This window comes from Colias croceus, chromosome 10, assembly GCF_905220415.1.
Source record: "Colias croceus chromosome 10, ilColCroc2.1".
Lineage (NCBI taxonomy): Eukaryota > Metazoa > Arthropoda > Insecta > Lepidoptera > Pieridae > Colias > Colias croceus.
The window spans coordinates 3,099,457-3,126,423 of NC_059546.1; the positions used below are offsets into that span (position 1 = coordinate 3,099,457).

At 39.6% G+C, this 26,967-nt stretch overlaps 1 protein-coding gene across 3 annotated transcripts; it reads right to left on the bottom strand.

Moving 5' to 3' along the window:
• Nucleotides 1–557: 557 nt before the first annotated feature.
• LOC123694744 lies at nucleotides 558–25,477 on the bottom strand. Of its 3 annotated transcripts, none has more exons than XM_045640297.1 (6): nucleotides 24,951–25,477; nucleotides 4,015–4,093; nucleotides 2,823–3,086; nucleotides 2,433–2,556; nucleotides 1,680–2,341; nucleotides 558–1,383 (listed from the first exon to the last, which is right to left on the bottom strand). In XM_045640297.1, exons 3-6 carry the CDS (start codon nucleotides 2,994–2,996, stop codon nucleotides 799–801), a joined length of 1,545 nt encoding a protein of 514 aa, XP_045496253.1. In that variant the 5' UTR covers nucleotides 2,997–3,086; nucleotides 4,015–4,093; nucleotides 24,951–25,477; the 3' UTR covers nucleotides 558–798. The 3 variants fall into 3 exon arrangements, with proteins under 3 accessions (XP_045496253.1, XP_045496252.1, XP_045496254.1); XM_045640296.1 differs by lacking the exon at nucleotides 24,951–25,477 and adding an exon at nucleotides 5,460–5,670; XM_045640298.1 differs by lacking the exons at nucleotides 4,015–4,093; nucleotides 24,951–25,477 and having other exon boundaries at nucleotides 2,823–4,008.
• Nucleotides 25,478–26,967: the final 1,490 nt, after the last annotated feature.

Sequence of the window (26,967 nt, forward strand, 5' to 3'; positions counted from 1 at the left end):
TGAAGATATTTTATATTATTATATAAAATAATAAAAACATGTGTAATTGTATTTTTTTTATTATAAAATCAACTTAGAATGAGGCACGTTTTCAAAAAAAAAAAAAACTCTAACATCAACATTTTTCAATTTTATGACGTGTAGTCTTTCCTGGTGTGGTATTTTTGAAGCACGGGTCATAACACAAGGGCACGTTGCAATCTGGGCAGTAAAAAATTGTTTCACTTGTCACACGTCTCGATTGCTTAGCTACACTGGGCAACTGGCGCGCGAGAGTCGAGTGTCGACCCGGCTCGGGCGATCCTTTGTTTCCCGCACCCCACACACCGCAAGTATTTGAAGTGCGTTTGTGTGTGTAGCCAAAACATTCATCTAAGCTTTGACATGACGCGGATCACGCTTACAGGCCGTTGTTTTAAAGTAAACAGTACTGAAATTCACACACGTACGCAGTACGTGATCAGCGTCTCTAACAAAAAAACTGTCACGGACAGGGGACGTGATCGGCTGTCAGAGATTGGAAATAGATAAAATACTTAGCTGTCAAAGTGTTAATAATTAATTCTTAATTCTATAGTCAAATCCTGTATTAAAACGTCACGTCCGGCTTTTAAGTGAAGCAAAATAAATAATTACATGGTAGCTACGATCGGAACGATACATCCATGGCGAGCGTTTAAAACTAATATCTAATGCTCACATTAAAGCTATAAACACAATTTCAGTTCGCAAGCGCAAGTTCCATGGGTATAGATGACATTCGTATCAATTTGAAACCGAGAAATTTTCTTCAAGGTGTTAACCGACTTTGTGTTGTGCAACGGCAGCCATGAAAGCTTCCCGCAGCTGCTTCGTTCTCTCTTCGAGCAGATCGGCTTGCACCCTCAATTTCTTATTTCGCTCTTCCAATTCCTCGGCCAACTGTTCCATCTGTAGCTCCTTGAGCTTCCTGTTCATGCGGGATCTCTTGGAAGCCTCGTTGTTCTTGTCCCTGAGCTCCCGGTACTTGGTCTCGTGCGTGGACACGGACGAGGAGTTCTCGCTGACGTTGGAGACGGTGCTGTCGCGGCGCTTGGGCGGGCGGCCGCGGCGCGCCTTCGTCAGCTGCTGCGAGCCCTCCAGCGCGCGGATCATATCCTTGATAGGTATGCTGGGCTTTCTCCTCTTGTACTTGCGCGGCGCCTGCTCCGCGTACGGCGAGTACGTCTCGTCCGACTCCTCGCTGTCGCGGCGCCGCCGCTTGCTCGCGTTCGACTTGTTGTCCTCCTCCGAGTCCGGCTGAGGCTCGCTCTTAGGTGTTATGGGTTCATATTCCACTACTGGCGAATTGTCGACTATCGAACAGCTGGGTGACGCGTCGTGCTCCGGTGGTGAAATTGGCGTCTGTGAAGGAACGACGGTGCAACGAACTTTAATAAAGTATAAAAATTAACAATAATTCAAGTTTTCAGAAAAGATCAACTAAGGTATATCTTTTGATAGTTATTGTTTCCATTAGCTTTGTTACAATGGTCAAATTTAAATGAACACGCTTATGTTTATTTTTAACTCCTTGCTTATGTTTTTGTGTACTGTTAATGTAATCATCCTAACGCAAAAGGTGTTATTGAAATAATTCATGTCGTTGCATCGAAACACGTGACCGACGTATCACGTGTGTGTGAATAGACGGGACTCACCGAGGCCATGAGCGGACACTTCTCCTTCTCCAGCTGCTCGACGAAGGTGAGCACCTCGGGGGTGCTAATGACGTCAGCGGGCCAGGGCTGGCGCGCCACGTCCACCGCCAGCGGCGCGGCGCGGCGCCCCGCCCCCCGCCCGCCCGCCATCTCCTGCACGTCGTTGATTACGTACTCCGATATCACTACGTCGTTCCTCTCTACCTCCCTCGGTATGACGGACATGAATTTCATGTCCAGAGAGTCCTCTTGATCGATGAAGGGCATTGTGTTGTGTATGTTTGTATGCGGTTTCGTGTAACTCGTGTCGTGTGTCGTGTGCCAGACGGTCTCCGAGGTAGTTTGCCAGGGATTCGCGTCGGCCACGGTCTCTGACGCTAATTCGCCTATTACCACGGGCAATTTATCTATATCTAAAAATTGTTCTTGGAACGGGACGACCTTGTCCTCGCCCACGAAACCGACGGGACCGAAGAGGTCCGTGTTGAAGGCCGCCAACCCGTCCGCATTCGGCGACACGGGGTAGCTGGGTGGCGTTGGGTTATATAAGCCCGCTTGTGTTATTGGAGAGTTAGCGTCGAATACATCCCAACCTTGCGGTGAGAATTGTGTGTGCAGTGTGTCAGTGTTGTGTGCCCTTGTTTGTGTTGTTTTTGCTGGATCTGAGGAAGAAGAGACGTTGCGTTAATGTGTATAATAATATGATAATTTATGATCGAATCCAAATTTTCGATTCAATTCTACGATACGTACCAATGGACTGTACTACTACTTGTTCGGTAGGTGCGTCGCACCACTGAATCAGATCTTGGAAGAATTCTGCGTCCGAATCGTGAAACATTGTACTCTGGAATACGGGCTCCGGTTTCAGAAATTCCTGAAAAATCAATTATCATGTAAGTTAATGACTTTGCTTTCAGTGCAAAATCTTTATTGTTGGTAGAGCAATGCTGTACCCAGAATCTGGATACAGCATTCTGGGATTCGTCCGATAGACTACCCAGGTGCTCATGGTAGACGGTCACTTAACTCTTATCAGGTGAACGTTTTGTTCGTGTTGCTCTACCACAAGAAAGATTTTTAGCCTATGAAACTTCACAAACAAATAAGTTCAGTACTCACGTGCTGCCGACCGCTCCTTACCTCTGAATAGCTGCTTGTCGTTGGCACTGGCGATGATGATGCTGATTCCGTTCTTAGGTCGGTCACAACTCCGTAAGGACCGTTCACCTGTTGGTTCTTTTCGGACTTTAAACGATCTATTTCTACCACTTTCAAATGACTGCGAGTCTTGTGACTCGTTTGGGAAAAAACCATGTCTTTCGATGTTTGGATCGTATTGATTTCCGATATCGTCTCCTCGACGCGGACAGACGTTGATCTTTTGAGCAACCATTTTGAATAGAACTACAAACAAAAATGATACGACGTAACATAATGTGCATATATTTATGAAGCAAGGAGAATGATGTTTTATGATTGGGGGAGGAGGCATGCAACAAAGTAATATGAGTGACATGAATAGCTTTATATAAAGGTTCTTCATTTTATAATATAAGCGTTGTGATAAAGTGATGGAATACAGAAGAGAGAAGACATTCAAAGAATAGTTGAATTTTTAAATACAAATATTGATAATCATACAATATACAATTTATAGAAAAAGAAAAAAAAACATTGAGTTAAATGAATGCATAAATAATTAAGTTTCGAAAAGTTATAATGTTAAAGCTTGCATATGAAGAGATTGTCTGAACTATATTGAGAATATTATGATAACAATGCATGTAGGTACATGGTACATGACAATGATATGTGGTTGCTACTCATGATCTCTAATAGATTTCCCGCATAACAATCCACTTTTCCTATAGGTATATTCGAAAGAAACATTTGCCTAGGTTAATAACTTTTCTTAGATTTGAACTTGTTCAAACATGCATTAATTTGATTTGAACAGAATATTCTAGTAAGAGACTTTAAGGTTACATCGTTATCTACATAAAAGATTTGACGCAAGATTCAAGTTAATGAATTACAATATAATCTCTTCATGAATGTACTATGGAATCAATTTAAAACTTCTTTTTAAGTATCTATTAGATACATTATTGATAACTATTTAGTGAAGCATGATGTTGATTTTTAAAGGGACTTTGGAAAATTTATTATTGTTTATTAATTTTTTGACATAGGGATCTATTTGAGAGTTTCATTAAGCTGATCCGATGCTTTCTCTCTCGAGTTTGCTGGTTTGCCCTTGAGTCTTGTAAGTACCTGTAACAGAAACGTGGTTGGGGGAATTGGTGCCGCCGCAGCGGTGATCGGTACTTACTTTGTTGAACTCGTCACGAGCTCCTATTGAAATCTTAAACCTTTAAGCTCCCGTCCAAGACAGTTTCCCAGTGGTAGTCCTGTAACAATAGAGAAATCTGTTAGAACCCCATTTTACTACTAGAAAGAAATAACCTATTACTTTAAATACGCTATTATTCATTAATTAATGTTTTGACTATTTTAAGGTCATAGGTACTTAATTAGATAATGTGTGTAAATCAACAGTGAGATAAGAGACGTATCAAAGATATTAGGTCGTTTAACTAAATGCGTTTTTTATTGTGTAATATAATAGTGTGCCTAGGTTCTTCAATCTAATTTATGCCAACTATGTACCTTCGAATTGAAATTTCAGAATATGTACACGATAAAAATGTAATTTATGTAATTAATAATAGTGAAGGTATGTATACGTGACCTTTCATAGTATAGGTGAACCTACAGTGAAGAGGATCCGACGATCCGAAAATAAAAATGAATGCGAATACCTATAAAAACAAGTCTGAAGACATCATATTCTACTGATACTTGTTGACGGAACTTCGAGAATAATATGGAATGCCGCTTCATTTATAAACAGCTAACCTATATAGAGCATTAATAGTGTTAGAGGCTAGAGCCACACGTGGATCGGAAACGTGTTATCGCCATGAATTGTTCATAGTTATCTCGGAGACAAAATGGAAGTCAGTATCGGTGTTATCGACATAGTGTTATCGAGTAAAAGATAGAAGTCCACTCAGCTTTAATTGCTATATAAACTTGAAGGATATCGCCACCCACATCATCTATCAGACCTACCTACTTTTATCTTTTTTTTCATATGCCAAAAATAACTCAATGTAAATTGAACGTGATTTTGTTTTTTCAAAAAACATAAACAAGTTCGAATGTTTCCTCCTGAAACAACTTTCACAAACATGTTGACACCTGCTTCCGAACAAAAATCTACCTTCACCACGCCGTAGATACAAGGCCATTACTGACGTACAGGTTTTTTTTATTATTAATTAACATTAATTTTATACGATCTTACGACACACTTATCAAATAAAAACAGATATAAGTATCCAACGTTGTAAAACTGAATTTAAAATAGCTATTTAATAATCCATTAGAAACGACCTCGACCATGCCAACTAAAGGTTGATATAATGGATTTGAAATTTTATAGAAACTACAACGCAATAAAACTAATTAGTTTGGTATATTCATAAGTATATTAAAAAATGTCTATTTGAGTGCCACCGTGTTCTAGAAATAACTTGCTCATATACAATCGTCTTTCTACACGCGGTTACCAGATTAAACCGAGAGGTTCATGAGAATACAAAAAATTAATTATGTAGAGCAAATTAATATGATTTTATAATAAGAGATGTTTGTTTTAAATGATTACAATCGTTTCAATAATAATAATAACAACTTATAATTACAACTTACCTCGAAAACGAGTTGTTTTGAAGGCACTCTTATAATTAAGATGAAAGTCACTCTTTAAAAGATATGAAAAAGAAGTAACTTTGGGCTTGTAAAGATTAAGTTAATTAATAATAATATAATTATTCAAGGTCAAAACAAGTTTTCGCTTATTATAAACGAAATAACAACATACGCGCGCCCAGAGCGAGCTCTAAAAACGTTGTGCAACATTCGCGCACAATGCGGTTCACAATTTTCCTCGACTCCCCACCGCTCTCTACAAGTTCTAAAAATAACTTGCCAGCGTCGTCATTGGTCGATAAGACTGACGTCAACTTTTTGAGCCAATAACGGACTGGCGATTGTGACAGTCACGAGACCGTCGCGTTTTCGCTGTTCTATAGATTCATTTATGTACATGTATTTCTCGCAAATACGAAGTGGGAGCGTGGGCAGACGCGCAGGGGGGGTACTTCAGTGGGGATTCACGCCGCACAAATCTACGAAATAACAACAATGCGGGCTACTGTTTTTCTTTATGACTCATTGAAAACATGTACCAACATAATTTCAATATTTGCTGACCTGAAAATCTATGAAAATTTTGGACCCTACTCCCTATTTATTTTTAACCTCAATTAAGAGTCTGGTATGTGACAAATATTAAAGGTTGATAAAAAAGGCGCCTGATTCAAGTATTCATTAAATACCTATTGATTTAAACATTTTAGAATAGCTTTTGAAATATGTACTAACTGCTAACGTAGTTTTAACGACATAGGTATACGTATATTAAAATCTTCAGTATAAGTACGTAATGATTATTACTATTGGTCAGCTATATCATTATTTTATGTTATCGTTGTCTTAATTGATAGTTTGTATTTCTTGGAAGATATATTAATAATGATATTTACATATTACAACAGCAAACGGAATGAATTAAAATCGTAAATTCCACCAGTATTTTTCTTATAATAACAAATGATTGGACGTAATTTGAGGCAAAATAGATGGAACCTGTATAACTTAGCTTTATACCTTTTGTTTTGCTAGAAAAGGCTGAAAAGCTCATACTTGCACATCTCACTCAAAAAATAGAGTTAAGTATACGAAATCATTTATCATATCGCAATCTTGTTCTTATGCGATATTTAGGTATTCATTTAGCTGTGGTGTGGAAAGACCCAGGTTCGGGTATTATTATTATCACACGATTTTGCTATACATTATCTACATGTGCCGCTTTACAATTCATGTAAGTACGTGATCAAAGGCCCATCAGATAGCAAATTAAGTGCTCACTTCGAATAAGCACTCGAAAAAAAAACAATTTCACAATTACAAAAATGTAAAATAAAAATATTACATTTTTTTGATGTTACTGTTGGTCTGCCCTAATTTTGAAAGACTTTGAAGACAAGTGATTCTAACTCGACCATCTTCAAGCATATCATCTAAGTTTCTCGTGATACCTATAAGTTGTGTTTAAAATTCACAAAGACATCTTCAGAACATCATTTCATAGGTACAAATCTCATTAGAGACAGGTCTCATAAACGGCCTACGGGTCACAAATCACAATATACCACACTGGCGATGGATTCAGAGCAAGTTGACAAATGTACCTACAAACTTTTATTCTGGTAAAATAAATTTGTTTTTCTGGAAGATAATTTTACAGAAGCAGATTGGAAATAACAAGAATTGAACAGAGAAGTACTATACTTTGACAATCTAAATTTCAACGTATTTAAGTAAGATCCCAGAGCGATAAGACATAACTTATTTTCTAAAAGATGTAACTTTAAGTTCTCAGTAGTGTCTCATGTACTTTGTATACCTGCGTGTTTGTGAAGTTTGCCCAGTGACACCTGGGCAGGTACCAGGTGAGAAAGGTGACTAAAAATAAGAGTTACTTTACTTAAATTTAGATGGCTGATTTTTAGATATATTTTATAGAATATCATTCTCAAATGGTATCGCAAGTATCAGACACTTTTCATGGACCAAAACTTTTGTCAGACGCTTTAAGAGGGCTTATTCAATTTAACGCAAGTCAAAATCTCCGCGATCTATTACGATAGATCGCGGCTTGCGCTATCCTTTTACTATGAACAGCATAGGTCCACAGGAGAGCGCCGAGCAACATGTCCTCTGGGAAGGCTCGCTGCCGACTGATTTTAATCGACGAGTGGGTCTTCACACACGCGGCCTCCGTTAGGAGGCTGCGTGGGGAATGCTGATCGGGGCGGGAAGCCCCCTGCAGCAGGTATATAGCGCCGCCCGCTAATACGGGCGGGTTACTGTGGGGGCGAACCGCCCTGTTTAGATATTTGGGGCACAGTATAGGAGACTGTGCCCGACTCGGAAGCTTTAAACCTTTTCGCATTTTGCGAAGACTCGACCGACCTGTGTTTGGTTTTACGAGCCCGGCCAGAACTTTTTAGGCCGGGGACGGACAAGGAACCCGGGAGCGACACAAAACCGATTGGTGAGGTAGGAAGCGCCAATTGCGCGTGGGGATAGGCGTGGGAGTGGCTGGGTACGTTGTGTACCGATTGTGTAGGAGTTATGCAGGGTGAGGCGACAGACGGCGCGGTAGGGTGCGCCGTCGCAGGCGGGGCTTGCGTGGGTGGGGGTATTATAAGGGATTGCGCTATTTGCGCATGGGAGTGGATTTGGTAGGAGGGAATAGTAAGGGGCGCACAGAGTGCGTGGGCGGCAGGTGGCGCTGGAAGCGCTAGATTGGATACCGACGCTGTTTCCAACGTCGGCTGGTGGGAGGGCGCTGTGGACGCCTTAGGAGAGGGGGGTGGTAGTAGGTCGCGCGGATTTGGACGACGCGACCCGGGAATGGCGCGGTGCGGAGCAATCTCTCGGAGATGGTGATGAGAGGAAGCGTCCGCCCGCGAGAACATATTTTGGGAGAGACGAAGGATAAACTCATCCAGCGTTTCTACACCGAGATCGCTACGTATTAGCTCGTTTCTCACATACCTCGGCGCGCCGGCGATAGCGCGTAATGCGAGTGACTGCCGCGCGCGCATTCTGCGGCGCAGGCTTTCACACACATACACATACCAGGCGGGCGCAGCGTACGTGAGGAGCGGCCGTAGGTAGGTTTTATAAACGCTTACCTTTATACGCAGCGGGAGTTCAGCGTATAACACCGGACGAAGTATGGCGTGGGCGGCTTTGCACTTGTTGATTACCTGCTTCACGTGGCTGTTAAAGCGAAGCCTGCAATCAATAGTTACACCTAGGTAAAGGACGGTATCGGACCATGGGATCTGCTCACCAGCCAAAGTGAGTTGGTGGGAGGGGGTCAAACCACCGAACCGAATCACCTGTGTCTTTCGCGCGTTGACAGATATCCGCCAACGCTCGAAATACGCAGGCAACTCATCGAGCCAGCGTTGCGCCTTAACCATCGCATGCGTTGTATTCAACGATGCGGCGATCAAAGCTACATCGTCGGCATAGAGTGCGAGGATTTGATTAGAATTTAGCGCGGGGGAAGGGAAGTCATCTGTGTAGGCGGAGTAAAGCGCGGGCGATAAACAGCTGCCCTGCGGGACACCCGCCTGCACAGAGTGGTTTCGGGAAATGGCGGGGGACACGGAAACGTGAAAGGAGCGGTCCGTGAGGAAGGAGTGCAATATCCTCACAAGCCGCGCGGGACACTGGGTAGTGGTAAGGATCTTATATATAAGACCCTCGTGCCAGACGCGGTCGAAAGCCTTTTCGATATCTAGAAATATTGCGACCGCTCTCTCATTCCTGTTCAAGGCGGAGCTAACATGGTGCAATACTCTAGATATCTGAAGGGTGGTACTATGTGCCGAGCGAAAGCCGAATTGCTCAGCGCGCGGCGACACGTACGGACGCAGCATAGGCAGCAGTAGTGACTCGAACACCTTGGAGACTGTGCTCAACAAGGTGATGGGTCGATAACTGCCCGCTAAGGAGGCATTCTTGCCGGGTTTCGGGATCATTATTACGCGACCGGTTTTCCACACTGAAGGGAAATGGCCGGTGCGTAATATACCGTTAAACAGCCGCGACAAAGCCGCGACTGTTTTACGGGGGAGGTGGCGGAGGGATTCGTTCGTCACGCCGTCCTCACCGGGCGCTTTGCGCAACTTTGTACGCGAAATCGCACGGCGGACGGCGGACGGGGAGGTGAAGAATACTTCCTCAGCGGGCGGTATCGGTGATGCTAGAAAACCTGACAGGTGTTCGTTCACCACTGCTGCGTGGGCGGCGCTCGACGGCGTCAGGGGGTTCGGCTGAAAAACTTGTGCCAGATGTTCGGCGAACAAGTCAGCGCGACCCTGAGGGGCGTATATATAATTACCCGCGGAATCGGTGAGTGGGCGCGCGGGGGCAGTTGAAGATTTAAGCCTGCGACAGAGGTTGTGGAGCGAGGGCCAGTCCTCGGCGGCCGAGTCGATCGCACGGTGCCAGCCCTCGATCCTGTTCGCCTCAAGCGCATCGCTAACTTGCTCTCGCAAGCGAGCAAGTTGCCGCTTGAGGGTGGGACAGCGCGAATGCTGCCACTGCCGTCGCAGAGCTCGCTTCTTCTGGATGAGGGCTTTGATGTGAGCGGGAATGGGGGGGAGTATGGAAGTGGACGGTTTAAGTGTCGTGGCTTGGGAAAGAGCGGACTTGAGTGCTTCATGCAAGCCATTCGCGAATATCTCCACGTCCTCGGCGCTTGAAACCGCGCGTGAGGGCGTAGAGCGCTCAAGCGTATTCGCAAATAACTCCCAATTAACACAACGGCGGGAGTAGGATGGGGCAAGCGCGGAACTGTTTGCAGTGATCTCGACCAATACCGGCAGGTGGTCTGAGCCGAGATCGTCCACAATAACAGTTTGCGACATCGACTGGCGGATCACATTGTGAATCGTAAAGTCGATGACGTCCGCTTGGTGGGAGTCTGTACGAGGATAGTGAGTGGGTTCGGAAGGGCCCTCTATAACAATGTCGTTATAATCGATAATGTTATAAAGGGCTTTGCCGTTGCAACAATCGAGGCGGGATAACCAGTGCGAATGCTTACTGTTCCAGTCGCCCGCGGCGATCGTCGGCACGCTCGAGGCGAAAAGTCGTTTCACCTCGTTCGTGTCAACTCTCCCCCCGGGCGGCCTGTATACAGCATACATACGCAGCCTGCCCACCGGAAACTCCGCCTCGATGCCGAGCGCGGAAAAGGATTGGGATGTGAAAGCGGGGAGTGGGGTGTGAGGGATGGACTTGCGGATAAGGATCGCAAGTCCGCGGTACTTACGCCCATGCGGGGAGCATTCGTCCTGTCTGTACGAGACGTAGCCAGACGCGCTGAGTTTGTCAGCCGCGCCCAAGTGCGTCTCGTTTAGGAGGACGACGTCTACTCGTTGTTCACGCATGAGGTGGCGCAGTAATGTCGCTCTCTCCTTGCTGAGCCCGCTCGCGTTCCAGTAAATGAAGCGGCTACTCACTGTTGAGCGAGAGTCAGCAGGCCCTGCATGATGATGGGGATCGGGTCGGCGCCTTCCTCCAGCGCGGCCAGCATGCTCTGGAGCACCTGGCACGCCACTCGCATCGCAGTCCGCTTGGCTGGGTCGAGCTGTGCCGATGCTGGGCCGAGCTGTGTCGAGGTTTGTACTCGGGCGGGTTCGGGTAAGTTCGGCTGCGATCGTTGCGCCGAAGTTACCCGAGCGGAGGTCGGCGGCTGCGCTCGTGTGCGCTCGGGCTGGCGCTGCTGCGCATGCGCCGGCGCCTGCGGAATGTGCGCGGGCGGGCCGGCAGGGAGCACGGAGGCGGTAGCGGTCCGAGGGGGCTGCGTGCGGGAACGTTTCTTACCGCTGCGCCCCCTTCGGTTTCTTCTTGCGGATGTGGTTGCGGGGGCGTTGTTCGCCGCCGCCATAAGACCGGTGGAGGGGGCCTCTCCACGAGGCACCGGCTCTACGGGCGCGGGTGGCGCCGCCGGCGCGCTAGGCCGCACATTCGGTGCGGCGCGCGGCTGCTGCGGCTGCTGCTGTGTGGTCGTGGTGCGCGCTATCGGGCCCGCCTTTTTATTGCGGGCCTCGCGCCGCAGCACCGGGCAAGAGGAGTGGTTGGCGGGGTGTGGTCCCGCGCAATTTGCGCAGATGGCGGGGGCGTCTCTTGGCCGCGGGCAGTCCGCGGTCGCGTGGCTCTCGCCGCAACGCACACAGGCAAGCGGCCTGTGGCAATTGTGCGACGAGTGTCGGAAGCCCTGGCACCTGTGGCATTGCGCGGGGCCCCGCTTGGAGCGCCACGCCTCTATGGTGACGCCGGGCATGTACAGCAGCTCTTTGACTGCATATATGCCCGGCGTGAGGTTCTCGGTCTTTCTTAGTATGACCAAGAATATGCATCCGGGGCGCCCTTTCCGGGCGCGGATGGGCCGCGCGAACTCGGGGTCATATCCCCGGTCGCGCAGCGCGGTCATGAGCTCCTCGGGCGTGGTGTTGACGGGAAGGCCACGGACGGCGACCTTCACACTGCGCTCCGATTCAGGGGAGTAGGAGAACCAGGATATCTCAACTCCCTCCTCCTGAATGCGGCGCAGGTACCTGTCCACCGCCCGGTATTCCACCTCGTCCTGAGGCGAGAAGCGCACGCCGGTCCCGTAGGCGCGCGCGCTTACCTGTCGCCCCAGCGAGGCGGTGATGTTACGTAGGTGAGTCGCCCAATTTGGGAGCGACTCAACCACGATAGGCGGGTAGCGGGGTGTTTTCGGCGCGCCGCTAGGTGGCGCCGTTGTAGCAGCGGTGGATGCGGGGGCGGCAGCGCTAGGTGGCGCTGCTGTCGCCCTCGGTGTGGGGGCGGTCGGCTGCGCAGGCGCACTGGCGCGCTGCATGCCGGACGGGCCCGGTTGCGGCTCCTCGGCGGCCTCCACGTTGATACGGCGGGGGCGGCGTGGATCGCGTGGGTGGAGTGGTGGCACGACGGCGCCTGCACTTACCGCCGCATAGGTGGGCGGAGCGGGTGTGGCTGCGGTCGTGTCCATGCTCTCGAAGTCCGTGGTGGTGGTGGTGGTGGTAGCGGGAAGGAGGGCGGGAGTCTGGCAAGGCCGCTTGGCCTGTGCCGCCTCGACCTGCTCCTCCTCCTCGTCGCTGCTGAGGAGGCGACGGCGCCTCGCCCGTGGCTTGCCCGGAGGGATCGGGAGGGTGGCAAGTTTTGCCAACAAAACCTGTTCATCCTCCGGCGATGGCTCCTCCAAGCAGCCCAGCGGTATGCGCGCCAGGTCGCCTCGTCTCATTTCGATGTAAGAGGCCAACCAGCCGCGCAGCTTGCGCGACAGGAGGCCCGACGACACGAACCGGTCGATCAGCACGGCATCCGACAGAAATGCGGTGCGTGGTGATACTTCCTGGTCCGGGTCAGGAACGTCCTCTGCGGCGGCGGCCTCAGGTAATCCCCATTGACGGGGTTGCGTCCAGAAGGGGCGGGAGGGGCGCCCGGGAGCCGAGCTCGACCGGGCTACTCCATCGCGGCCAGTGCGCGTGACTATGCGCGGGCGCGAACTGCGCGCGGGAGTCACATTTGTGATTTTAATCGGGTCGCGCGCAGTGTTTTATAGTACTTTAAAAAAAATTGTAGAAAAATAATAGAGGTACCTTAGTTGATTTTTTAAATTTAATCTTATAAGTAAGACGTTCTTTTATTGCAATATGTATAAATTATATTCAACTAAGTCAAATATCTTGGTGAAAATAATCATTTTGTCGACTATAATTTCTAAAAAAATTCACATTGTTCGGATTTTAATTTCGTAAGTTAGGAGTCCAAAATAAAAAAATCTTTTAACTAACTATTTTAATAAGGATTTTTGCAGTTAGTTAAAAAAAAATGTGTGTTAGATCTGTCAGCAATTTCAGATATTTTTAGCTTCGAAATTGACACTAAAAGTGAAATCAAGTAATCATCGGCTCAGTTATCTTGATGGTATTCACAAATACTGTATTAATTGAAAAAAACTCTTAACTAACTATATAGACAATAAAATTTCCTAAAATTATTAGTAATTCATATGTTTGTAAGATAAGTGGTTGATGGACAATCTGGTTTGAAAAATCACATATTTGAGCCAAACAGCGCACGGACCGCGTACACGGCCTTAAAGCTCCACCAAAAATAAATTAACTTTACTTATTTTTTAATGTCTGATTTTTTAATATGTTATCAATATAACTATTACAAAATTATATTTAATCAGTCAGACAAATTGGAATGACCAAAAATCCACTAAACACAAAAATTATTCGGCCGTGAGTACAAACGCGAGAGCATTATGCATGCGTTTCAGAGCGAGTGAGACGTCCACAGTAACCTGGTTCTCCTTTTTTAACTCACATTCTGTTTCAACTTTCAGTCTACTGTGTATGTGCGCCATCCTGTTACAAATGACCCGAAATTTTGTGGGTCATTTGTAACAGGATGACGGTTCTACAGGGAAAAATGATGGTCAGAACGCTGATACCGGATACCTTAAGATACTATAACGTTTTATATTAGAGAATCTTAACATAAAATATTATAGTATCTTTACCGTTGTGACGCGCTTTAGATTACAAAATAAAATACAGATGGAGCGTTGCCGAACTAAACCGAATAATTTATCGTCATTTCCATAAAGCTGTGTGCTGTCATTTCGCCGCTGCACTGTACGTACACGGTGCTTCTGTGTGCGTGTTATGTTACCAGATATTGAAAAAATTCCCAAATTTTTCCCCGACTACGGAAAAAAGAGAGTTATGTTTTTCGAGTTTATATATGTATGTATAATATTTCTTTGACACGCCCTGCAGTATAAACCGTCGGACCAATTTTGAGTTGTGAGGTTTCATTGCAATCATCTGAATTATTATGTTAGTGGCGGTAGTGACGTAGGCTATATACATAAATTAGAAGTCAAGTTTTAATTTTTATTTTAATATAATTTCGGGTTTATGATATTTTTTTTTATAATACTGTAAAAATTCTTTTATTACATAAAGTACCTGCCTACTAAAGTTATAAATGGACAAAATAATTGTATTCAATTTTTAATTAAATAATTTACATAAAAAAAGTTTCTATATATTAACTATAAAAATTAAATTATTTTTTATTTTTCAAAATATATGAAATTATATCCATCATGGAGTTCACATAAATTAAATCGCTAGCGAAAACGACTATGACGTTTTTAAGCTTTATAAAAGTAACAAAATAATGTAATTTGCTAAAATAATCTAATAATGATCATGAACCTTTAGTGCACTATACAAATTATCACCTTCACGATCGAAAAATCCAACAGCATTACCCTGAAGATATTTTAACCATTTTACCGTTTTACCAATAAAAATGGCAAATTCATTTTCAAAATACTGGCAACATACTTCTTTTTTACTACAATTTTTTTTTGACAAATGTAAAAACTGTTATCTTTGGTAAAAAAATTAAAAATATTTTTTTATAAAATACAATTACTCCGAAAAAAAATTAATTTACCGAATATATGCAATACATTATTTTAAGGGCCGATTTTTCAATGCCCAGATAAAGAGCTAGATAGACTTTATTCTTCAGTTAACAAAATATTCAATTTTTCAATAGACGAATAGGACTTATCTATCGAATAACTACGTTATTTGACGAATAAATCTATTTGCCGCTCCAACGGCCAGATAGCGCGCTATTCGACGAATAGGCGTTTGATTTGACAACTGACGCGTCAAATTTGGGATATTTTCGTATGTAATAACATAGAGCATAGAATGATTAACAATTAAGCCTCTTTCTATATAATTATTATATCAATTAAAATCATATTGAAATTGATGTTTTTGGTAGTATTGATGACCATGCCATTGAAAATTTGCCGAACGCTGCCTTTATGTCGTTTCCATCGTAAAATATATAAATTTAAACACAAATTTAATCAAAACTCTTTACTCGAATCAAAACAATAATCAACAATCATAGAACACAAGATAAACTTAAAATGCACTCCTGACGTGAGTCATAATGACGGTTGTTGACAAATTGTAAGAGTTGACTCTATCCCGCTCTAACCTGACTAATTTAATATGTTTGTTTCGCCACTCCGAGAGCAGAGCTGCCAATATGGAAATATTTGGTCAGATAGTTATTCATCAAATAAATCACGATTGAAAAATAGGCGAGCCGTTATGAGTTAGATAAACAATTGAATAAATCTATTCGAGGTGTGGTTATCAGACTGTTTATCTCGGGATTGAAAAATCGGCCCTAATTTTAATAATTATTAATTATTAGTTATTACCTTAATGTTGAAATTCATTTTATTTGAAAAGAGATGCAGAAATATTTCATCGAAAGCAGTAAGTACTTTTTGGAATATTTACATTCTTCGCTCTGACACGCATGCGCATAGTGCTCTCGCGTTCGTACTCACAGCCGAATAATTTTGTGTTTAGTGGATTTTTGGTCATTCCAATTTGTCTGACTGATTAAATATAATTTTGTAATAGTTATGTTGATAACATATTAAAAAATCAGACATTAAAAAATAAGTAAAGTTCATTTATTTTTGGTGGAGCTTTAAAGCGTCTGACAAAAGTTTTGGTCCATGAAAAGTGTCTGATACTTGCGATACCATTTGAGAATGATATTCTATAAAATATATCTAAAAATCAGCCATCTAAATTTAAGTAAAGTAACTCTTATTTTTAGTCACCTTTCTCACCTGGGCAGGTACCCAGGTGTCACTGGGCAAACTTCACAAACACGCAGGTATACAAAGTACATGAGACACTACTGAGAACTTAAAGTTTCATCTTTTAGAAAATAAGTTATGTCTTATCGCTCTGGGATCTTGGACTATAACAAAAGATGATTTTAACCGTTTCCTATGTAAATTATATAAGTACCTAACTATTGCAGCTAAAACCAATTTGAGCTGGATCCTATATACAACTAATATATTAGCTAATTGTGCATTATACATAATATTCAGTATTTCAGATCCATTTATTCCTTAAATTTAATAAAAACTTATGATTCATGCTTTTTTTTATCTTTATTTAACGAGCTTAATCACAATATGAATATGTCGCTCAGATACACACATACTTATAACTATTTTACACGCTAATACATAAATTCAGTAATTTAATAATATTATATCTAGCTACAAATTTAAGGAGACTGATCCGAGGCGAACCTTATTTTATATAATTTGATGATAAGTTTTATTTCTTTCGCATGGGGGTTAGATAAAATAATGTTAATGTCAGCAAACGTTTTTAATATGTTGCTAGTTACACTCGGATAATCGGTAGGCTGAATTACGGGAACATTCCATCAATACATGCGTTAGGTCCTCTTGAACACCGCATTGCTCACAATTCGGTGACAAGACCTTCTTCATCAGAAACGCAAACTTATTTGATGGGACATGCCCGGTACGCAGGCCGCAGCCTCATAATCACAACTATGTCTTTTCTACAAAACCTGTGATGATCAAACCATGGAATCCTCAGCGGCTGTGGCTGGACGGTTTTATACCATATGCCTTTTTCTTTTGAACGCACATCAAAATATTATTTCCATAGATTATGATTCATGCTTACAGTGTCCATATAACTTGAACATGTTTATAATGACGTTAAAAAATATATACCTAATAAGTTAAACCAAATTTCAGGATTTCCTTTAGACATGTTATGCTTTGATATTGATGCTACGATAGTTACTAACATTAAAATATTGACAGGTTCGTTTAGAAATCAAAGAGAAATCAATAATGATGTTGCGTATGCTACAAATTAGGTTAGGTTAAGGTTAGGAGTGGAACATCCGTACGCAACTTCAAACTAGATACGTTCATGCGTATCAAACACTTGCTAAAATGACTCATTCATTGGCTTCGAAGGTTTAATAACCTCCATTATATCATACATGCTTGTTTTGGAAATCTCGTCACGATGACTATTATTATCCAACTTTTTATAGGTTATCTAAAACCAAGACGCTGACACTGCTTGACAAAATTGCAATTAGGTACTCGAAGGCATACTCAAGGCTGTATGCGGATACATCCAAAAGTTCCAAGGCAATAGTCATTATATTAATAAAATGAGAGCAGGATATTAAATGCTAAACGAAAGGAAAGGTTTTGAATATTATGTTATTACTTAAACAATTTTCATAACCCCTTGATAATTAAATAGAAGTAAAAAAAATAAAAAAATGATAATAGTTAATGCAAACTTGCAACAAAGCCTGTAATCGGAATATCCAATGTATTCTGATTGAATATACCGATTGTTAATTATTGTCATCATGGATACGATGCAATTAATCATATGTGTGTACTGTAGTCTGTAGATAAATATCTCGCATGGGTAATTAATAATTATTGCTTAATAACACAAGGATGATATCGTCCTTCACCTTAGCACGATGGTGAACATGCAAACGTAATTATAATAAAGATACATCGAGTACCTAGTGGATGTTGCTTAGTTTGTTCCCACCCATCTTGGCCTCTGACGTGGGACTATCTAGTGTAGCTTCTTTTTGCTGCGTCACGGTGATAAGAAAATTTGCAAACATTAACCATCTAAATGTATTTAGATGAATTCTACACCCGAGGGCATTTAGCTTATAACCGGTAAATAGTTATTCTATATTTCGTGACAAAAACGTTGTCATTAACATTCTTTTAGGTCATTACATTGACGAAATATTCAGTGTCGACGTTTCGATATAATAAATGGGCGTAGCATTGAATGAAACATAAAATATACCTCACGTAGTTAATTAAAAATGATAGAAAGATATAATAAATGTAATGTCTATGTTGACTTATAATTTAAAATATAGATAAATGAAAATATTATAATTATTGATAAATAGGTATTTTTTATAGCATGGATAAATAATTAAAATGCATATTTTGTGATAAATGCGAAGGAGTTGCGTTAGGTCAGGTTAATGAATGGAAAAAAACATGAGACAATTATTGTAGAGTAGATAATAATATTATGTAACAACATAGAGATGAAAAACAAGAAACTATTTTCCTTATTTGGATTAGACTTTATTATCTGATGGATATAGAAGTAAGCCATAATAGATGAAATATGTTTTCCTATTGATTTTTTTCCGATAAATTTTTGCTGGACATAATAATGAATAATGTATTCACGTGCACAAGATTCGTGGACGATTTATAATGGTAGGTACATAAATTTAAATATCCACTTATTTTATATAGGTACCTAGTGTTAAAATTTCAGTCAAATGTTATGGAATCAAACAATATAATTATTAAAAACTAGCAAACCGGGCGAACTCCGTTTCGTCACCAGAGACACCTTTTCTTTGCTATAAAGTATAAACCTCACGAAGCCTTTCCAACCTTTGCAACGAATGCAAAACCGTGGAAATCTTCAGTCAGGAAGGAAGACCCGACTTATTTTTATATAGTATAGATTGGTATACGACATACGTGTGGCTACACATCAATAATAAGATTAGGAAACGATAATATACCTACAGATAAAATCCAATAATTTACTAAGGTACGGTACGACACAATGAATGACACAAATAGAATGACGCATTTTCGAGTTTGTGATAGGTACGGTACCTAAGTAGGTATACCTATCTACGATGCACAAAATTGAAAAATTTGTCTATCATTCTAAATGTAATACAACGTACAAGGCGAGATATATATTTAATATCTAAGTAATATGTAAGTAATAAATTGTCACAAACATCGAACTATTCCAGGAAATCCCACGCTACAATAACCGCTTTCGGAAATAACAATAGTGGCGGTAATTAATTCCTACACATATTACAAAATTGTTCTAAATATATCCTCATCCGACGTAGGTAATTGAAATAAATGTAAAAAATTAATTCATTTGGGGTCATAGGTACCATCAGAAAGAGTAGCAAAAGCTGTATTAGTAATATTTTTTTGAAAATGTCGAATATTTCGAAAACAGAGGGACTTTTAACATAAGACAAAATGCTTTTTCTGAACCGCACTTCATCTGCTAGCTATCTTCAGTTCCTACCAGGTTATATCCATTAATAACGCCACACCTTGTATGTATACTAAAAACTTTTTCTTGAACCACTAGAAGTGTAAAACATCTCAGCATACATATTATGAACAGACAGCGGAAGACTACTTTGTTTTAAACAAGTGATAACTGCGTTAAAAACAACTGACTTCAAACTTGCACTTGCAACATTTACAAATACAGACAAAAATGTTCATAAAATAAAAACTACCTAGTCTATCCGAATAAAATTTTTATGGGACCAATTCGACACCATCCCGCATCGAACAAAAAAAGAATCACGTAAATCGGTTCAGAAACATCGGAGTAATCGGTGTACATACATTAAAAAAAAAAACATACCGGCCGAATTGATAGGTAACCTCCTCCTTTTTTTGAAATCGGTTAATAAAATAAGAAGTGCATACGTATGTAAACAAACTCTGTTTTATAAAAAGTGGTTTAAAAATTTAACCTATTCAGTAGGTAGTAGGTACATATAATATAAATGGATTTCCAACAGTTTGTAATAATAAATTAGTAAAATGTTTCAATTTTTATCAATTCTTACGCCTTTTTAAAATGACGGGCAAAATATCGATAACAAGCATGCCAACAGCAGATTGGTTACAATCTGTACATGTTAATGTATCGATTGTAGGTACTAGGTATCTGAAACATAAACATTACCCAAAAACGGGGTAGGTGATCATGGATCGGGAGGTGTCATTGAAGCAGAAGAAGAAAAAGATACACAAAGTTGTTTTGAAAACAACCGATAGCTCACACTAAAAACCCAAAAGACTACATTATACAGACGAGTTTATAAATAACTGTAGACTTTGGCGGATATATAACTGGTTAGTTGTTACATTGTTTTTGTAGAAGTAGATGTTTTGGACTTGAACAACCTTGCTATTATCAGTATAGCGAATTGATTAAGTATAATTTTCTATGCAATGAAAGACTTAATTTCAAAAAAAGACTTTTTTATCAGTTAGATCCACATAGGTATTTATTTACGAAATTTCAAATTATTATTAATCATAACTATTAGAGAATTAAGTCGACACTCTATTAGGAACTCTCCTGAATAGTAAGGTACGACTAATAACTCCTGGCACTTACTGACGAAGGACATTGTACTGAAAATTGACAATACCTTCATGACTGTAACCTAGAAAAACACGTGCGACCTTTTCATGTCAGAATCACATTTTCAAGTTCGGAATGTAGGTATTTTAAAAAGGGGTTTACTGTTAGTCGGTTTGATGGTTAGGTAATAAATGAGTCATAGGTTCTGGCGCCAGCTAGCCGCATATTACTTACTTTCACTGAAATGAAGGTTATCGCGTATGTTACATTTATTTGTCATTAAAGTATCGATTATTATTACGATAATAAGCAAATGATTCGACTGCTATGCACCAATGGCATATTTGTAAAATACATACACCAATTTCAGACCAGAGACTTCATAATAAATACTGCTTCAAAACAGAAGCTCTAAAATGGCAAATATCGCCGACTCGTGCTCAGTTACGAAAGCAAAACCAGTTCTAGTTGAGGATAACGATGCAGAGAAAGTAAACCATCAGTTTAGATACGCCGGTGGGTATTTCCACGAAATTTCACTTCACAGTTCACACTGCAGCTATGTCGATTGGCATGTAACAGTATTATTATGTACTAGCTTCCGCCCGCGACTCCGTCCGCGCGGATGTCGGTCTTCGCGTGGATGGTTTATTTCTTCATTTTGAGTAACTCTGACAATGATATCTTATAAATATATATTGGACCCAAATACGGCTAGGCCTATAATAATACGCAACGTGTGTTCGCAGTTCTACAGAACAACGTCTATATGGATAAAACTGAAATGATTAATTTTTTTCTACGTGTTTTTCCAGGATAAAAAGTATCCTATTTTACGCCCAGGATAATAAGGTATAATTATAACAAGTTTCATCGAAATCGAACCGCTAGTTTTCACGTGATGCCTTCACATACAGACAGACAGACAGACAGACAAAAATTTTTTTAATCACATATTCGGGTTTGGTATCGATCTAGTAACACCCCCTGGTATTTATTTTTTCAATATTTTCAATGTACAGAATTGACCCTTCTACAGATTTATTATATACCTACTTATGTATAGATAAAGCGTTCATATCGAAACCTTTACCGTACTTAGTACCTAATGTAAAATTAAGAATTTTGGGAAGGGATTACTTTTAATTGTAATCAAAATATCTATATATATAATACGTATATAAAAAAAATGAAACGCGTCTTCCTTGGTCACGGCATCACGCGTGAACTGTTGGACCGATTTCGATAATTCTATTTTTTATAATATTCCTTGATGTACGAATCCTTGTATGTTTTCTTTCCATAAGTACCTGGGCACAACAAAACAGGGCGGACCGCTTGTGATCAATAATATACCTAACATGAATCAATAAACATGTAATAAACGATAATTCACACAATGAAGCGAACTAATGTCATTTAGAGGTTAATAAAAATACAGAAAGCAGTATACGGATATCAATTTGCAAAATAGGTACCTATCATTGCCACCATTGATTCGCCTGTCTGATAGCATTCATAGAATTAAATGCGCGATAATTTGTAGACTTTGCTTGAGATATTTTGATGGATTACAAAGATACCACATATTGCACAACACTTATTTGTCTCCTCTCATGGTACTTTATAGCACATAGAATAAGGTTCAAATTTCTATAAAATTATTATTAAATTATAGACTAACTACTATATTTCAGGAAGTAAGAAATCATGTGATTGCTGTTGGTCACATGTCATGGTGAGAGCCATTAGGAGCACAAATAGGCAAATGCAGCAAACTGTGACAACAGTAATTAAATATTAAAATAAAGTCACATGCAGTGCTGAGCGCATGTCTGACTAAAATATATTTAAATTCGTAAGTATTATTTATTATTATTAGGTAAACTGCATTACAATTAATAAAGAATCCGGGATTTGATGCATGAAAGTGTTTGCCATAATCTATGATTCTATGAAGGAGAAAAAATGCTGCATATTTATTATTTTATAACTAGCTGACCCTATGGAAGTTTTCCTATCCCGCGAACTATCAAACGCGAGAAGTCTGAAAAGCCGTTCACTTTTTTAATTTCGATTTCTTTTCTTGGCGTAAATAAAGGGTTTTCTTTCTTACATTGAAATCGGTCTAGCTGTTCACGCGTGATGCCGTGACCCATGCAAGAAGCATGCAGCATTTTCATCTACACTAATATACATAACTATAAGATTTTTTTTTTGTACCGGATAGGCTCCAAAAGTACCGGATCGACTTTAATGATTTTCCATTAGTTATTAGAAAGCTACTTATTATATTATTAAATAACTTAAACTATAACATTTTAATTCGTTTTTATCTTGGATTAGACCGGGCGAAGCCGGGACGACAGGCTAGTGCCTAGTATATGTATGTATAGGTTTGATATGTATTTACGGCTACCGAATAAGAAGAGATAAAATTAAAAGCACATAGAAACATTTTAAATTATCAACTATATCTATGTTTTAAATTATCTTATGAACTTTGTATGCCTTTTAAAAAATATTATATAAGTAATCCAATTTGATTATGGTTTTCCAGGGATTATGGTTTGATCGTATCAAGTATTTGAGTTAACTTTTATCATTATTGCATCACCTTTTACACCCATTGGTACATACATGAACTGTGAACTAAACAAACATGTAAATGTGACTCACTGTACAGTTTGCTTGACAAAGTTGTTGCTATTATGTATACCTACTATGGGTCAATAAAGAATATGTAAAATAATGTTTAAGGAAAAAAATTATGGATATGGGAAAATTAGTTCCTCATTTGGTGCTATTTAATACAATAATAATAAGCTGGTTCAATAGCTCTCTTTATTTGCAGAGTTAAGAGAGTTAAGAGAAGTTCACACAATTTTATTTATCTGTATATTTTCCATGCCGTCAATGTTCTAATCGGTGAATAAACACATAGTCCAAGATAAACACTTCACATCACCAAAATTGTCAATGCCATAATATATCTGCTAACTCATAGTTTGTCCAGTTGATTATTACCTATTACGAGATAGGTGTTCCTGCAATATGATCCCAGAAATAGAACTGATGGTCATATATCCATACTAATATTAGTTATAAATGCGAAAGTAACTCTGTCTGTCTGTCTTACTTAATCACGCCTAAACTACTGAACCAATTTGCATGAGGTATGGAGATATTTTGATACTCGAGAAAGGACATAGGCTACCTTTTATTGCGAAATATGTACCACGGGCGAAGCCGGGGCGGACCACTAGTTTAGTATATTTCATTTGCATAGTCCTACGTTTTACTTTGGAGCATTATTTTACAACACATTGTCATTATTACCTATCACTACATTGTATAGAGAAGTCCCGTGTCCCCTAGTCGGGTAAGGGGCAGGTGCATTACTCACACATCTGTTTCACTGATTGATTTTCTTTTAGGGACAAGTAGGTGATCAGCCTTCAGTGTCCTGCCAGACCGAGACATTTTTTTTCCTTGTTCTACGCTCAACCACTGTACCAAGGAGGTGGTCTACTACATAGTATACCATAATATAAAACAAATTTGCTTTCCACTGTCTGTCTTTCTATGCCTTAGTACCGACTTTTTCGTTTTTTTATGTTATGTACTAAACTCTGTGTACCATGAAGAATATAATGGCTTTGCAGCTTAGATATTTCAAACTATGCAACCAATCGTCATTTGTTTTTTGAATAAATACAAGTGATTTGTAAATAAAATGCAATTGCAACCATGCGATGCTGGGATGGATAGTGATCCATCCCAGCTTCTAATAATGACTAATAATGCCTAGTGAGTCATAGAACCAATTTCTTTTCTAAAATTCCTTTAAGTATGAGGATGGTTTTATGGAGTGAAAGCGCAAACATGTACCATGGGTGAAACCGGGGCAGACCATTAGTATTTTTATAAATACCAATTTATAATCTAATCTGCTATATAAGAATCTGTTGAATAATACAGATGAGCAATTTTGTGGATATATTTAATTATCATACAATTGTTTCTTGTCGCTCATGTGCGTATTGTCCTAAGACAGACCAGTTTGACGGTATATGTATTTTTTTGCCAGGAAAAGGCTAGTATGGTAGAAAAAAATAAATATTAGAAATTTTCAAATTTAATTTGATTATTTTAACGGTTTTAATGAAGACAGTACAGGATGTCTAACTGTCTAGTCAGTCCATCGGTCACATCTTTTTACTTAAATTAAAAATATATAACAAACAAAAATTATACTATTTTATTTGAGACATATCTGTAGGATATACCCACAGAGTAATAAATTACAAAATGAATAATTAAAATATATTTAAAATAGAAAAGTACTACTTACATTTTATAGTGTCTTGTGAATAAAACTCTCTTAAACTTCTCTATATTTTCTTTTCTCATACAATAACACATACAGTAATACTGTGTTCGGCGTAGAATGTCTTGAACAGTATTATGTACTCCGTAGATATATTGCAACAATAAATTATTGATTTCTACGGAATGCGCGTTGACCATGTTAAATCCCAACAGGCTTCTCTATACGATATTTAAATCAGTTCCTTTTTTATTCACAAACAATCAGCTGCGGCGGTCTTAGTTTCAAGTAAGACCCAAGTAACAATAGGTTTTGGGAAAATTCAACGAGAAATTCAATAAGTAGGTTTGTTTTTCCAATTATTGGAAAAATCAATGGGCTTCAAAATCAAATTTCACAAACCGCGATCAACGTTCACTGTAATCTGCCATTTATTTAATAAAATAAAGAAATGGTACACGTATTGTTGAAAGAAGTTGTTCTCAAATAAATGGCTTTCAGGTTCAAGATGAGTTCGTTCACCGTATGATGAAACTCACGAAAAGAATTAGGAAAGAAGTCGAAGATGAAACGCTACTCTTTGATGAAACAAGGATGAAACGTATAATTCGCGAAAAGTCACAAAATTGACTTACAAATATTGCGACTTGAGATAGCGCTATGTTAATTTGTGCAGGTATGACAGAGACAAATTATACTTTCGTTATGTCAAGATCATAATAATAAGACATGTAAAATTAAACGACAGTTGAAATCACGTCAACACTGCTTCGTTTCACGTTTAAAGTTATAACAATTCTTATTAGCTTAGTGATTCAAAAACAAATAATTTAAATAATCGAAGAAGTAAGGTTCATAGTTTTTAAATTTGTAAGCGTCATGCAAAATAAAATAATACATACTATTATAAGTACAGGCGGATTAAGAAAAGCTGGCATCTTCACAGTACATACACTGCAATTTTACTATACAGCATGTTCAAAAATAAATGCGACTCTAGTTTAATTGTAGACTTGAATTGTAAAATGGGTGCGTTTTGGATAAACATAATTATGAAAGCTCTCATAATTTATATGTAAAATAAAAATTTAAAAGTAACTCAATCTATGAACTTAATTATTTATTCTCATAAATAATCAATAATTGTACTATAGTATTGAAAATCTTTTCTTTTTTATCAAATAATAAATAAAATTAATGTAATTTTCAAAATAACGATAAAAACAATACAAATAACACTTACTCTCACTCCCAAGAAACAATACAAGCTAGCACGTAAGAAATAAGGCTATGTTAAAATAAAAGCTGTTTTATTCAGCTATATATAAAAATTTTAACTTAGGTACGCTGTTTACATTACCGTTTACAGTTTACAAAACAAAACTTATTAAAATGATTACATAATTTAACCTAGATAAAGTAAAAAAATATTCTAATCAGACTTTTCATGATGCGTATGTAGTATGACGTCACGCCACGCACATCTTCACAGATACTACACATTTGCAATGTGTAAATGAGTTGACGTTCCAGCTCTTCTTAATCGGCCTGTACTAACAAGCTCCAGGCTCCTTGCCTTGACTTTCCCATACTTAGTTGAATCACGCAGAGCGCACTATATTTTAATGCATTTGAATTAAGTACATATTTGTAGTACTAGTACTAGGATGAATTAAGAATGGGACTTGAACTAGATTAAAATTGTAGAAAGAAATTGTAATTTAATGAAAACATTAAAAAAATAAACCCTATAAAAGCAAAAGCACATCTACAATATAGTTCTATGTTCATTAAAAATACAATCAAAATAATAAAAAGTGCTATACCTTTTGCTTAATTGAATAAAGTATATTGTTTGCCATCCCAAGAGTCTGTTGTGTATTTAAATTTATAATATCAAATTAGACTGGGATAAGCGATATGATTATAATAATAATATGCGATATATATGCGCTAAGGATATGTGATACCGTCTTGAGTCCCAACAACAATAGTATAGAGCGAGTGTATTGCACAAATTGCATAGTGCGCATCGTAGGCA

What these genes read in the sequence shown, in the direction of transcription:
- LOC123694744 (XM_045640297.1), bottom strand. Translation starts at nt 2,996, where the DNA reads ATGGTTTTTTCCCAAACGAGTCACAAGACTCGCAGTCATTTGAAAGTG. An exon ending in CGACAAGCAGCTATTCAGAG is followed by an intron (nt 2,557 to 2,822) that starts GTAAGGAGCGGT and finishes TTGATTTTTCAG; the next exon opens with GAATTTCTGAAACCGGAGCC. An exon ending in AGTAGTAGTACAGTCCATTG is followed by an intron (nt 2,342 to 2,432) that starts GTACGTATCGTA and finishes CTTCTTCCTCAG; the next exon opens with ATCCAGCAAAAACAACACAA.